General features: G+C 38.8%; 1 protein-coding gene across 1 annotated transcript in view; it reads right to left on the reverse strand.

Moving 5' to 3' along the window:
- The window catches only part of LOC146453646 (uncharacterized), a 30,240-nt gene extending 14,646 nt beyond the window's left edge, over window positions 1-15,594 (reverse strand). The window contains exons 1-9 of the mRNA XM_085096395.1: window positions 15,489-15,594; window positions 12,956-13,013; window positions 11,881-12,501; window positions 11,143-11,374; window positions 10,431-10,819; window positions 8,087-8,320; window positions 6,418-6,651; window positions 4,201-4,527; window positions 995-1,275 (exon numbers count right to left, since the gene is read on the reverse strand). Of these exons, the coding sequence (XP_084952521.1) occupies window positions 995-1,275; window positions 4,201-4,527; window positions 6,418-6,651; window positions 8,087-8,320; window positions 10,431-10,819; window positions 11,143-11,374; window positions 11,881-12,501; window positions 12,956-13,013; window positions 15,489-15,515 (2,403 nt within the window). The 5' untranslated portion in view covers window positions 15,516-15,594. The remainder of the gene's footprint in view (window positions 1-994; window positions 1,276-4,200; window positions 4,528-6,417; window positions 6,652-8,086; window positions 8,321-10,430; window positions 10,820-11,142; window positions 11,375-11,880; window positions 12,502-12,955; window positions 13,014-15,488) is intronic.
- Between the last annotated feature and the right edge of the window lie 208 nt (window positions 15,595-15,802).

The raw sequence follows: 15,802 nt of genomic DNA on the forward strand, positions 1-15,802 counted from the left end.
CTTGCGTCGAGGCCGTTTTCACGGTGGAAGAAGCATTCTTAAGCTTGCGCTTGTATTTGCGTCTGTGCTTGCGTCGCTAGTAAAAACCAGGCTTAAATGACACCACTAAACATTTTCCCTTGCCTTTAATGTAGACTTCATGTAATTTCTCTTGTTCGGCACAATCAATCACAGAGGGCAGACATGGATGATGTGTATAAACTAAGGCTTCTCTTCATTTGCCAGAACTTGTAGGCCAGACTGGTTATTTTGAAAACTAAATGCACCAATTCAAAAACTGGCTATCTGCTAGTCCTTCGGGTTCCTTCAAATCTGACACATACCACTTTCAAAATATTCCAGTTTGAAGTCATCCTCGGAGACCCAGGGGTAGTTAGTCGGGTAACAGGGATTTTCGAGAGCGAAAGTTTACTGTGAGAACGGGACGAACTCATCTCGTTCTTACAGTAAACTTTCGACCACGAAAATCCCTGCTACCCGACTAACTGCCCCTGGGTCTCCGAGGATGGTTTGAAGCATGCTTAGAGCAAAGTCTTCAAAATGGTACATTCCATTTTTAAACTGACTGGCCAGGGTTGTCAGCCTGACAAATGGATTGACTGATGATTTGTTGATGTAATATATCAAACACGAGAAGGTTTGTTTCATTAGATATCCAAAAAATGAGAAGTAGGTTGAAAAAACGAGGCGCAGCCGAGTTTTTTTTAAACGACTTCGAGGTGTTTGGATATCTGATGAAACACACTTTCGAGTGTTTGATATGGCTTCTCAAATGATCAATAATTCTTAGAGAAATACAAGGCTAAAGTTGGCAAAATTTTATGGTAATTAGGATCACATATCCAAACCACGGTCACGGTAGTGATTTTCTTTGTTTTCTCTTGATGAATTATTAATGAGTTTGAGAATGAAATTTCAAACACGCGGTTCGTATGGTAGCATTAAAGGTACCCAAAAGGTCTTGAATTAAAGTACTTATACACTAGTCTAATACCTGCTCGTTGTTATACCAAGTCCACGACTGCCCGTCATCACTGTAGCTGACTTTAAACTTGGTGACATAATTCGTGTCACTGTCGTGTTTCACCAATTCTATTTTGTTGATCCGTTGCCAGGCTCCTAAGTCAATCGCCAACCACCGTCCACCGACATTATTGAAGGGACACCATCCATTAGGGTTGCTGGGGCGTGCCTCATAAGGGGCCATTCTGGCGTCCATATATGTTGCGCTTGCCGATGGAGTCAAAGAATTCGAATTCATTACCTGTTTGTTGACTGAACAATTAACACAAAAGGAAAAACACAAAAAATATCGCGATCAATTCATTTTCTTATTGATAGTTTGATGATTTTGTTTCCGGAATAACTCACAAAAGAATTGAATTGCCTTCGCTTGAACTTAGTAAAAATTGACCGACATAGATGCCCATGTTTGGCCTGACTTGTGAAGAAATCAAATACGTAATGTGATAAATAAATTCAAAGTGCTATTAGGTTGGGACAAGAGGCTGCACATGGCGGACGTGCTTCTTTGAGCTCTGTGGCTCAGTGAGGTAAAACATGGGATAACAGCAGGAGAATGACGGAGACTAGCCGGACTGTACGTAAAAGAAGCGATCTTAGTAGTGCCAGCAGCGAAGAATCTATAAAATCTCCAAACGCAAAGCGATTTAATGAAGAAAATTCAGCGACTATGGGAGACGTTGCACGTGGCGTTCAATCTGGCCAAAACTTAACACTAGCAACGATATGGGAGGCGGTGAAAAGAATTGAAACTAATACCAACTTAACGCTGGAAGAACAGAAAACTTTAAAAAGAAATTACAAAGAACTACGAGTTAGTCTAGAGTTCACACAAGCAAGGGTCGACTCTGTGGTGAAAGAGAATGAGGAGCGAAAGAACAAGATGAAAACAGTGTCAAACAGCTGCGCTAGTCTACAGCAGAAAGCCGTAGACTTGGAGAACAAGCTAGAGGCTAGCAAGGCGCAAAAGCTCTCCTTAGAAGAGAAAGTAAATGAACTTTCAGTAATGCATGACGATCTTGAACAAAACAAAACTGTAGGAATAAGTTGGCATATCCTGAACAGCTTATTCAGTCATTTCCAATTTTATTACATCCAAACAAACACCAGCACCTTCATGCAAACCTACACCTGACCTGCAATCAGTACGAATTGTTCTACCATGCAAGGAACGAAAATCAGCTGACTCTGCGCGCAAACAGTTGAAGGATCTTGGTAAGCTGTTAAACATCGACTTATGCCCAGTCTTCATCTCTCGGAAAGTTGGAGATCTCAAACATAAAGAAATCAAGCCCGCGTTGGTCAACGAACAATCAGTTGTTTACAAATTTGAATGTGGCTGGTGTTCTGCCAGCTATGTTGGTTACACGCGCCGGCATCTTTACCAACGAATCGATGAGCATAAAAGATCTGGATCAATATTCAATCACAGCCAAAGTCAACATCCATCAAGAACAATAACATCTAATATGTTTCACATTCTTAAGAAATGCTCCAGCAAAGTGAGCACAAACCGTGTCTAAATATTCACAGTGACTCGATAAAAGCAAAACTGTTCACCTAGCCTCAAGGGACTTGAACTTGAACATTAATATTCTTGTTATCTGTTGAACATAATATTTTGACCTGATGATGGTTTCACGAGGATACCGAAACGTCGTAAATATGATTATGCCCGTAATTTTCATAATCAAAACGATCACTTTATCATGCTTGATAATAATAATAATAATAATAATAATAATAATAATGATGATGATGATGATGATGATGATGATGATGATGATGATGATGATAATAATAATAATAATAATAAATGTTATTTAACAAGGGCAACCTCTTTAGCATAAAATGCTGATATCAATAATGGCCCTGCAAAAAAGAAAAGTGCCTAAAAAGCCTAAAAAAGTGGATGATGTAATTCTTCCTTAGAGAAAAATCTTCATATTTTCTTCGTCGTAAGAGGAACTTCACGTTTTAAAACATGTTCTTTGTCAAATTTTAATTTGAACATTTTTGACTAAAATACAGCAAAAGCGCCTTAGCAGTACTGTACTCAGCTAAGCGTAACATTCCTCAGGCTTCTACTGGAGAGGATTTTTGCGTCTGAGATTTGGTGAGTCTAGTAATCTCCCCTTTTTTATACAAACATGAACGCTTTTCATATATTTCTTTTGTTGGGTCCGCAAATGAAGTCATACGACGTGGATTTACGTCATTAATTCTGTTGACGCCCCACCTTGGATTTCTTGATTTCCCAAAAATAGGGCACCCTGACTCCAAATAAAACAAGACCAATAAAGAAACGCTATAATGGTATAACAGCTAACATTACGATGATAAACTAATTTGCTTTTTATATAATTTTATAAAGTCATTTGAGAGAGACACCGTAAGTTTTGACCATCGTGACCTGAAGTAATTAATCTCCATCCTTTTTTTTTTTTTCATTCACTTGCCCCATCTCTCGATAACTTTGCTGATCCAACATGGAAACCATATTTCGCCTCACTCGTTTCCTGAATTTTTACTTTTTAAGATCATTTTAGCCTGTTTTTGTTGGTCCTGATTACATGTTGCCCAAGTTTGTTAATTTTAGGAGGCTTAAAAGAAACTAACAACATCAAAACAAAACAAAGAAAAGGAAATTGGACGGATCCAAGTTGACCGCCCCATGGAATTCATGGCGTAGTTTCTGACGTCATATTAGTTCCTGTAATCGACTACAATTAGGAAATGTTTCTTGGAGAACCGCCAAAGCTTTAATAATCTCAGAGTTTACTGACGATGTCAGTCTTCCTAACTCAACCCCACACAAAATAGTTGGGAAGCTTATACCGAATTTGAACAACCGATCTGCCACACTCTTCATTTCCGAAAGGAACTTAAGACAAACTGTTGTGTGAGAACATTTGACACAAGCAGTTCTTTAAGAATGATATATTATTTAGTAATGACACAAGAAGACTCGGAAAAAGAAATTCCGAGTGCTCCTATCAGGAGTCGAACCTAAAGCCTGACGATTACTAGTTCGACTCCTGATAGGAGCACTGGGAATTGCTTATTCCGAGTTTGCCTGTATCATTACTGAATAATACATCATTCTCATTTGTTCACCAGGCTTAAAATATTACATTACATTTCCCTTCAAGCAATTCTTTAAGCATCAATACATACCAGCGTAACCAAACACCTCAATGTTGTCGGGGATAAATTTGTAACTTCCGGCTAAAAACGTCCTGGCATCCAGTGAGCCTGCTTCAAACGTGTCATTGGGCAAATCGTACGCATGACCAAGGTCGCTGAATGATACCGCTGAGCCGTGACTGTAGTCTCCAACGTAAAGGTCGTTCTCACCAAAAATGGGTCCAGCGGTTGGGTCGCGTCTCAACGCCTTGTCTAATTTATGAGGTTTGACATGAAGTTTAACAGGACCAAGGCCAGCAGGGTTTACAATACTGAACAGAAAGGCTCTTTTACTCCGAAGATACTGTGCGGACTGTCCTGTTTTATTTAAGGAAACAGAAACAATTATGGCAACTTGATCTACATTTTTAAGTTAAGGGGTTTTAGTTTGCCCTGATCGTGCAATTCAAGAAACAATCTGCTGAGTTTCCAACAACATTTTTATTCTGATACCACCTCCCACCAAAGGCTGATTATGACGAGCTCACAATGCTGGGTAAGTTCCTGGAGACAAACTCCATTTTCTGCCATTTATACACCGTAAATCCTCTATTAAGCTCCCGGGAGCTTATTTATTTCAAGCATGTTTGATGGGAGGGGGTTTTAGGGGGGGGGGGGGGGGAGGTTTTTTAATTTAGCGAAACGCATTACTGGCAGCAAAAATTAGATAAAAAAATTGAAGAAATAGGCTAGAGTTACGCTTCCCTATTTCCTTGGACGAGGGCAACGACTGTCTAATATGGAGATTTGAGTGATATTATAGTTGTTGTACAAGTTGTTTTTGAACATCTTTATTCACTTGAAGGAAACTTGAAATTTATGAAGAACAAATATTGTAAATGGTAAATGATAACCTAAATAACACGGTAAGCGAAATCGAAATGTTGAAAACTAAATACCGTTAATGTACTGCATGTAATTTGGTTGTGAAGAATAAGGGGGGAGGGGGGTGCTTAAAAGGGAGGGAGGTGGAGGGGAAGCTTAGTAGCTTTCTTCCTCTGGGCACTTACTAGTGAGGGTGCTTATTTGAGTGGGGGGGGGGGGGGGGAGCTTAACAGAGGGTTTACGGTACGTGCAACAAGAGAGCGCCCTTGTTCTTCTCCCAACCTCTTTACTGTGCGAAGCCTTGCACCAAGATCGCCTCTTGCGGTCAAAATGATTATTGTTTTGAGAGGCCAAAGGAGATAGCTGCCTAACTGGTGTTACTTTTAATCATTGTCAGGAGATCTTTTTATTATTACAATGGAAGATCGTATAAACTGTGATGGGATTAACATTTTGCAAAAGGAGAACAGACAAACCTTTTTCTCGTTTATTAAATTTGTACAATCATCGATAATTTCTCCTGGCAACAGAAGGCAGGTCTTTATTGCTGGCCTGGGCACTGTTATTACTCCATATGCAACGATTCACTTTCAAATCGAGGTAGAAATTTAGAATCTTCCTAAGATTGGGAAGTATGTTTGTCCTTCACATACGGCATACATTTTTATTAAAAGGTTGCTTCTCGAAAATGTCTTCATTCAGCTTTGTCCTCGAAAACCTGTTCACTTCTCGAAAACATATTTGTTGGAGGACAAACATTCATGCATAGCAGGACTAGGGAAAAACTGTATTTCTTAAGGGATAGGAATAACCAAACTAAATAAGCCTTCAGTTGGGAACAAGGTTGGTTCGTAATCATATTTTTAAAGAAAAGCAAGGGATTATCGTCAGTGATCATTATCTTTTAAAGATCTTCTCTTTGCTGCATGCCGTATGGGAAGCCAGAAACCGTTTTGACGCTGCGAGGAATTACTTACACTACATTCTATGACGTTATATTCCCGCCAAAACTCTCGGTTCACATTTTATCTTTGGTCTACGAGATTTAACATTAAAATGAGACAATGGAATTTCAAGATGCAACATGAGACTTTAAAATACGCCAATGAGAGCGCCATTCAAAGCCTGTCATTTGACAGGTTTGTTTTGTGTTCAGACTACCGCCTGTGCCCTACAACGCGACCCGGGTACCTAGTGTGAACAGGGCTTAGCCATTTTCCTGATGTCAAGCCTGGGGGCCATTTTGGCCAAAAAAATGTGAAAACAGGTACGATTTCTAGGTGATGAGTCACCTTCTCATAATCAGAGCGCTTTCTTGGTAATATCCTGGGGGCAATTTCGTAATACATATGTTTGAACTATGATGTAAACCACGCTACATACCTCCCCATCGTTTGTCGGAAAATCCACCGAACACAAACCGTCCTACTTTCACCAAACTGACAGTCGCACTGACGCCTTTACATTTCTGATGAAACGCCTGCGCCCCAAAACCGTGATCGGAAGCTCTGTAGCAAATAATCCAATGGGAATGTGCTGGTATCGATGGAACAAGCCATTCACGTAACACATCTTGATATTTGCTGTTCACTCCCAGAATATCGGAAACAAAATTGACTAAAAATGAAAGAAAACAGTGGAGATGATTTTACCATCACTCCTAATTATGTCACTGTACTCAGCCAATGAGGCGCGCGGCACCAATGAGTTCTTAGCCGATTTGGTAATTTAGAATTATTAAAAGAAGGTTTTATAGCCTTGTCACAAACAACTTTGCTTTGTCGCAAATGCTGTTTTGTGGTCAGCCACTTTGCATTCTCTCTATCCGTACGTTATATTTACGAATTATTTAGAGAACGCGTTAACCATTTATTCAGGTAACGAGATTGTGTGAAATAGTTCAAAACATAACATACTCAACTACAGGAAAAATGCTACACATCCGAAAGGAAATGAAAAAGAAATAAAGTAAATTTTCCTGTTTATTTTGGAAACGCGGGCTTTCGAAATGAAATGCGGACTGTATATTGCGCAGTATATCATATGCAGAATTAAAAGCAATCGGATTGATGAAAACAACAAACTGTGGTAAGTATATTATAATCAACAATAATTCGGTGGAGGCGAAGTAAATACTGTAGAATATTTGTGGAGCCGAAGATGAGGTAATATCTACTAATATTTAGTGACCCAGAGGGGAATAATTGTTTTAGTGCAATTTTCAGGGAGAATGTCAAATACAAACATGGGACTTATAATCAGCACAACAAGTGCACAGGAAGGAAATGCTGCAAACCAAAGTTTTTACATTGTATCCTACAACTATTTTAATCAGGCTCCTTTGGTTTCTGAGTGAGACCTACTCCTCCCACCTTTTTCTCCAGAAGAGCAAAGAGTATTAACGCTATGACGATGTAACATCGAGGCGTTTCTATTCCGTATAATAAGCCGATGACTTCACATAATGAGGAATTTAGTCATGATCTCCAAACAGTGGTCATATTAGATTCACTAAGCTGGATTACAAGATGTTCTAAAAACTAATTCAAACCACCAAAAATTGGGCAAAATCTATAAAAACTAGTAATATAAACATAACAATCATCAGACAATGAAAAAAGTGCCGTAAGAAGTTGAAAATTCCATTTTGAAAAACAGAAATGCTTGCTTGTTTGTTTTGTAAACCAAACACTTGTTCATCCAGATATTTCCGTATGCCTTTCGACTCTCGTTGATTCCTTACATGTCTGTGGAAACGATACTTTAAAACGAGGAAACAATCAATAAACGAGATAGCTTCCTGAAAGATCCATTTGCGAACAAAAGCACGAGAATCGTATGTTCTCAAGAAACGCCGTGATTGGTTGTTTTCTTTCAAGTAGCCCGGTTCTACAGGTCGCACTGTAGTTGCAATTATTAATAGTACATCGTTAACAACATGCCATGTAGTGTCAGTCACTGTTGCAAATGACTATTTTAATATGCTGCCTTTAAAGTAGAAACAATAAATTGAAAAAAAAAATAAATAAATAAACAAACACATCCCACTAACCTCTGTAATTCATCCAAAAGGCTATAGATAGTCCATTCTCACACAGGTCCAGGTTGCCCAAACACGCCGATGTTGTACTATGAAGGTTAATGAAAGTTTTCTGCTCTCTGCTGGTGACCCCAAGCTTCGAATTTATAAAATTCAGATCCCCAGAAGCAGTTGCCTCCCTACCAGTTATCAGTTCTGGCAACTTGTTGTTTTTGTATATATTTGAAAGCGGCCAGTCGTACGTCGCTAAATTTGAGGATAGAAAGATTGTTAGTAATAATTCAAAGCATAAAACAGATGTGAACGTAAAATGATGTCAGTCAACGTCACCCGTGATCATTATTTTGGATCTTTGGTTCGCCAAAACTGTGTCGGTCGTGACCACTCCTTCCAGGTTGAGTGCAATCTCGTACCCAGAGTTCTCAGGCCTTTTGGCCAGAGGGTTAGTCGCCAGGAGAGACTCTGGGGACATCGAATTTTATTACCGCAGGATTTCTGCGGTAAAACAATGGAAACCGTTACGGATCAGCCCATCAAAAAAATTAAATTTTTCGATGTCCCTAGAGTCTTCCTGGCGTTGCCCCTCGCTGACCAAAAAGCCTGAAGACTCTGGGTACGAGATTGAGTTAAGTGTAAATCGAATCCTCCAAGAAATTGTTAAAGATGATTATTTGACTAAAATCTTAGGGTCTTAATTTAATTGTGAGCCAACTTTTGAATGTGCAAGTAAATAGTGGTAACCGTAACTACGCTATTTAGGATTCGTAAACGCCATTCTGGAATGAAGTTTGAGGTGAAACGTATAAAATGTTGTTCGCATTGTGTTTACTTAATTGGCCCAGGAATACAAATATAAATCACATCTAAGGTCGCTCCAATTAGTATACCATTTCTTCAGTTTTCGCTGGTAGTGGCGTACATTTTTCTTGACGCTGGTTCTTTCAGCACTGAGAACATAACTGGGTTCAAACAATAGTTTCGAGGACCTAAATCCTTATTCTTTGCTAAAAACACCGTTACTCCATGGCAACCAGCGGATGATGTGTTTTTCCGAAATTCGTGCAGTAAAATTTCGCTATTTTTTGTGTAAAGAAGAGAGAAACTCCAAAGTATCTTTTACTACAGTCAAAACAAATTCTGTATATATACGTTTAGTCAATTTGTGCAATTTTCGTTTTTGCCATTTATTGCAGTTGTCTATGTATAATTCTCCCTAAGAGTTTTTGGAGTGCAAATACATTGAGTTAATTTTCAGAAAAGTTCACAGTGGAAAACTCGTTAAAACCTAAAACTGGCGTTGTTTCGCGCGCCAGCATAAGACAGCTGGCACTGGTTTGCATCACTTTGCAGCTCTTATACTTTGACAGATTAATAGAACCATGCTTTATCACTTAACACAATAATAATGGTATCAATAACATGCCCAAACATTAGTGAACAAGTTATGGTCATTATATTGACAGCATAATAGATAACCATAACACCTGTTAAAACCACCCTTAATTTTACCTTTAAGCGATTATAACTAAAAACCGAGTTCCGTGGCCCCCTCAGCATGTTTAGAAACAACTTCTTGAAAAGTTTAAAAAATTCTACCCGAGGGGTTCAGAACAATCTTAAATTTTCAAAAATTTAACTTCTGTCAGAAGTGCATTTCTTTAATGATATTCGTTATGGACCGTGCCTTAAAACCCCGAAGGTAAGCACCATGGCGCTGGTTGAGGAAAGACAGTCCTTTTTTTTATTATTTGGGATTTACGTGTCCGGCTGTTGTGCACACAGCATTGCTACGTGCGTGGATAAAATCTTGGGCCTGGCTGTGCAACGCGTCCACGCCTCAAAGCCTTGCGTGCGTGACTGTTTTATCGTTTGTGTAGTGGAGGCAAAATACCGACTCTTCCCGCATTTTCAGGTATTTATAGAAGCTTGACCACAGAAATCATTTTAAAAGGATTTTTTGAAAGAGTTTCGTCGGTGAGACGACCGGTAAGCTACTGGCCTAAATGTCCTTTGAAATGATGCAAGTGATGACTTATTGGTGTAAGTAATCACCCAAGTAAAGCATTAAACAGAGCATTGCATTCATTTGATTCAATTTTTATCAGGACGATATAAGATCGTGGAGTACTATCATTCTGCCCTAAATGCAACGCCGCTCGCAGTTTGATGCAGCAGTCGCCGTGGTGTTTTCAGTCTTTTTTGACAACTAATGTACGTGTTCCCCATGGTTTACGTATTATTTTTAATGTAAGGGGACCACTGTAGTTGGCTCTTGCTTTAGTGGCTCCCCTGCCTGAGTGTCTTCCGTGTATCTATTTCAAGGCAAAGCTCAATAAATAAATAAATATCTCTGCACCTTTAGCTTGGCATCTAACAAATTCAGTCCTTTTTACATCACCATGTAGTCTGACTTGAATCTCCGGCCAAGGAACCAGTGTGCCTAGCAGGACTCTGCAATCTGAGTAGATCTGCAGAGCTTCCTGTTCAGTGAACACGTGTTCCCAAATGTTGAAGTGCAAGACATCTGCTCTCAAGCTTAGTCCTTCGTTTATGTCCCCGGATCTGTTGCGTGATTGGCCAAGAATCAAATGGCCCCCTGGGAATGGATTCGGGTTTGGGGAGCTGGAGCTGTGGAATCCTATTTTGTTGTCCACACGGAAAAACCATTGGCCGGAGATAACGTTCCACGTTAACAACAAGTGATGCCATTCGGAATCTGCAAAGGCGTGATTTGACGTGTTTTCCCTGGGATGAAGGAGGGAGGTAAAAAAATACAGAAACATAAAACAACAACAACAACAACAACAACGATGCTATTAAGTCAAGAATAATAACCCTATTGCCGCAAAATACTATAATAAATATGTTTTTTCATCTTTTTCCAGAACGTACCTCCTACAATGACGTGAGCTTTCACTCGATCAATTTGGAGAATCCAATCAGATTTTAATTTTTAACAACTTTCAATGCAGATATTGAAACACACCTTAATGCACGTATTTTGTCCTTTTAAAGCCCGTTGAAATTAATCTTTGGGTTATAAACACACTCCTTGCAGAATAACTTACCTAACATTGCTGTCCAAGTTAATTCTGCATTTTTTTTCTCCCAAGAACAAAAATTCCAAAATTTTGGCTTGTGGCACATTAACCAGTGAAAACACCGCTGACCAGTTTTGCGCAATGGGCCCTCTCATCCACCATGAGGCTGTAAATCCTTCAAAGTCCAACACGACCGGAACTGAAGCAAAATCTTGGGTATGGGTTCCAGCAAAGCTAAGATAGAAGTCCCAGGGTCTCTCTGAAAAATATGACAATCATATGTCAATTTCAAAAACTTATCAAATTGGAAATTTCATGGAATACTGAAGTATGCAGCATTAAGAAGAAAAGAGCCGTTGGGAGCATCGCTGAATAATGGTAAATTACATTTCAAAACAGCATACATAATAAAACAATCATTCCACTTGCGACGATAAGACGATTATAACCAACTCGGTGCTACGCGCCTCGTGTCGTATCCAGCGCGCGCTCGTGGAATAAATGTTTATCTTCGTACCGATTATCAACACCATAACAATTGTCAACCGTCACCTCGCCATCTTCGTCAAGTAGTAATCGTCATTGTCATCGTCATTATAACAGTCATCATCATCATCATCATCATCATCATCATCATCATCATCATCATCATCATCATCATCATCATCAACATCATCATCATCATCATCATCATCATCATCATCATCACTATTATAATAAACGACATCGTTATCACCATTGTGTTCAACATCATGGTACACTTACCCCTAAGTGTTCGTATTTTCATTGATGTTCGTTTCAGCCGAGAAAAAGAATCTTTCCATGTAAACCAAGTAATCCCGTAATTAGACGTATAGTTACCGTTCAAGAACGCGATAAAACAAATATTATGCCACCATCCTCCAGGATACATGTTAGCACAATGTTCATTGTTATTTGCATCATTGTCTTGATCGATAGTGCTAAACATCATGTCGTTGTGGAAGTAAAGCGAGTCATTTGCTGTACCCGAATATCCTCCCACAGTAAGTTTGTACTTTTCGTTCTCCGATTGAACGGAGAAACGTTTGTACGACGCATGCGCTACGTCCTGTGCATAGCCTTCAATTTCCACTAGAAGCTGCTGGCTCATCAAGGTGACTCTATGTAATTTATCATTGCCAAGCCAGAATTCATGAGACAGGCTGCCAAATCCGTTTTTATACTGGTTCCAATTTTGTCCTTGAAAAGCAACAGCACCATCCACGCGCCTTTGAAACACTACCCAGCCACCTCCCGCTGTTTCCTGATCGCAGTGCACTCGAAAGACGCCTTTACCATCAGGGTCAATGTCATACAAACCAGAGGTGTTGAAGCCATGGTGTAAAAGATCGAGACAGTCACGTCCTGCAAAAAGATAAAAAAAAGGAGGATTTTTTAATATTTTATATGTAGCCTTGCCAAATGAAAAGTACTAATGGAATCGGATCGGTTCTCTAGGTGCGATTGGTGATACCATAGACAAGTGTAAGACAACCACTACAAATAACACCACAAATGCAACGAATGCTACCACTGCCGAAGACCAAACTGATTACAAGGCTGGCATTATAAAACAAAGGCTTTTTTTTAATGGCCAGTTTTGAAACTGTAGTAAAGCTTGTCTGCTTCAGAAGCAGGGAAACAATAGCCTCCCACGCAGTCGTTTTTAGGGGACTCGTATTACCTCCTCCCTAATACGAGTCCGCAATAAAACGACTGCGTGGGAGGCTGTAGCTAGTGAAACAAAGGTAGTAGACCTTTTCATATAAAATTAACAAGGTAGGTCTAAATTTGAAGAACACAGAACGAGACCACTCACCTACAAAGCTCGAGTTTCCCTCCACCAAATGCACAGAAGTAGAAAAATAAAGAAATACCTAACAAATAAAACAAATACCAAAACAGGCTATTTTAATGCACCTCGGCCTTAAAACGGAAAGCAAGAAGATTCAGATATTCTTTTTATTATGTTTTCTGCTTCTTAAGTGCACGGTTCAGATACGTTGAAAAATGCAATGTGAAGGGCATTGGCGAACACTGAGGGAAATGTTTTCAATAAAAATGTTCGAGCGAGGCAGTAGACCAGCATAACTAGCCCGCAGTGCAGGTGTTTTGTTATGACCGAGTACTGCATTTTAAACAGTCGTTTGAGCATTGGTCCGCCATCTTGGATTCCCAAACGTGGGGAGGCGGAACGAGACCTGACGCCCGCCTAGTCTTCTCCTCACCTCAATTTCAAGATGGGAGCAAGGCATTTCACAAAATGAATACTGAAAGTTTGCTCGCCCCAAAATACACCTGCACTGCAGGCTTCATTGATAATTTATGGTTCATAAACCTGGCGTTTAGGCTGCCGGTGTGCAAAGTCTACCGGCGCGATACTCCATCTTATTTCATGATTCACACATTTTCTTTTGCTATTCAACATCAAAATAATTGTTTCTCTATGGGCATCCTCACCATATGTTCCTCTCTCCTTTGCTATTATTTATCTTTTATCTTTTAATATATATTTATCTTTTAACGATGTGCAAGAATAATGGCCAAAAAAAAAAAAAAAAAACTAAAACGGAAACTGAATCCTGCATACATGCATACCATCAACATCCGGCATACTGCCAGGATTTGAATGTCGATGATTGGTTATTGGTTTTTCTTTGTTAAAGAAATAATACTTTGTTTTTATTCTAAACTTCGACGGTCGTTGATACGGAGAAAGTCTGTTTTGGTTCGCTCATCAAAAGTTTACAGAACGCAACACCTAATTGTAAAGTTCAGTTTAATTCGCCGATGGTTTATTTGTAGCCTAAAATGTGTCAAACCAAGTCTCGAAACTCGTTTGACAGAAGAATTTACACTTTGTTGCCGCAAAGTCAGTTATCCATTACACTATTTAGGACGTCGCAATAGTAAATTAAATAAATATTATGAATAATACATTACATCCATGCACGGCACACACGGGACACACGCAACACTACAACACCCGCAATAAAACCAAGAATAATTCTGAATGTCTTTCTCTTCTATCAAGTCAATGCAATAAAAGCTACAAATCTTTAAATCATTTCGAAAATTTTATAAATTAATGTAAGTCCTTCTAGAATGTTATCACCGCTTGCTTTGTTTTCTTTTTGTCTCTGTTTCAAACAATGGGTCGTATTAAACTTAATTAAAACGGCAAAATAAATTTACAGATATTTAAATGTTTAAACTTCCTATCCAAGAAGGAACTCAGTTCTTCCTCACAGAAAAGATGGCTTATGTGCCAAAAGTCTCGTCATCATAACTTTGAAAAAAAAAAAGATTAAAGGCCGTGTTTTTTTTTTAAAGTTACGACAGGCAAAAGGTTGCGGGAAAATGTCCAATTTCCTTGGCGGCGTTAAGAATATTGAGAACACATTAAAACCCACATAAACTCGAGGACGAAGAGACGCTTTATAAAAGCTTTTCCACTTGTAAAAGTGGCAGGATCAAGACTAGTCAGGATTCCTAAAATTTCGTTTCCAGAAATGTTGGAATTCAGACAGCACTACCATTCGTGTTCTTTGAAGTTTACTCTGAGAAGGCATTTATTTCCATGGCTACATTTTATGATGTCATCCTGGCACAGTTTCAGAAATTATAACCACAACCTAACGAAAATTTACAATTTTACAATTTTTGCGTCAGAGATAAACGCTTTCTGATAACAAGAGAGATCGTTTATCATAACTTAAACCGTACAATTTTTTAATTCTTTGCAGCCAGTTACACAGGTATACATCTCTCATTTATTCACCAGGCTTAAAACATGACATCGCATTTCTTTCAAGTATTAAAACTGTTTTCAGTGCGCAGTTTCGAGTTTTCAACTTTTCAAGAGATGAGACAAATTAAGGTTGTTTTCTAAAAAGAAGATATTCAGTGTTGAATGGAAATTTGGTGTTGACAACTTAGTGTTTTCAGAAGAATGTTTTATTTCTTATTTCTAGAAAGCAATTTATCATTTGAAAAAAAAAATCAATAATATCACTGTCCTCTGCTAACGGTAATTTCTTTTTCTATTTCTCCTACAAGCTAGAGGAACTCTTTAGCTGACTGAGCTATCATTTATTTAGAAATTCAGTTACCTACGAGGCCTTGTAATTTAATTGATGAAACCCAACAAATAATATGCGATAGTTGTGAATTCCATTTTCACGCGAATGGTTTCCTTGAACCCCAATGCGCCGTTCCAATTTTTTTTTTTTGCAAAATGGAGTTCGCGTTATTGCGCGAATTCAGTAGCTTTGTCGTCCATTATGAAATAAACCCAAACTTTAAAATATAATATTTATACATAGTCCTGTAGAAAATGAAGATTGTCTTACCAAACAGGCCACACTAATTAAATTCATTATGAAGTCACATTGGGACAAACGTTGCGGCGCTCAGTTTTCTTGTTGGTTCTGTTAGAAGTAACTCGTGATAACAAACATCTTTAGCTGTTAAAAGATGTCTTGAGAATGCACCACTAATTATGTAAGACATGAAATAAAACATGCTGTGTGCCAAATTGTTTTAATCTATTCGCTTTCCGTGAGGTTTCATAAATCTTGCATTGTTTTGTTGAAAGCTTATGTCGTGTGACGACACCCGAATGTTCTCGCCCTCGAATGAAAACAAATCACAAAAACTATTGAAT

This window comes from Pavona decussata, unplaced genomic scaffold (assembly GCF_977016875.1).
Source record: "Pavona decussata unplaced genomic scaffold, jaPavDecu1.1 SCAFFOLD_324, whole genome shotgun sequence".
Taxonomy (NCBI): Eukaryota; Metazoa; Cnidaria; class Anthozoa; order Scleractinia; family Agariciidae; genus Pavona; species Pavona decussata.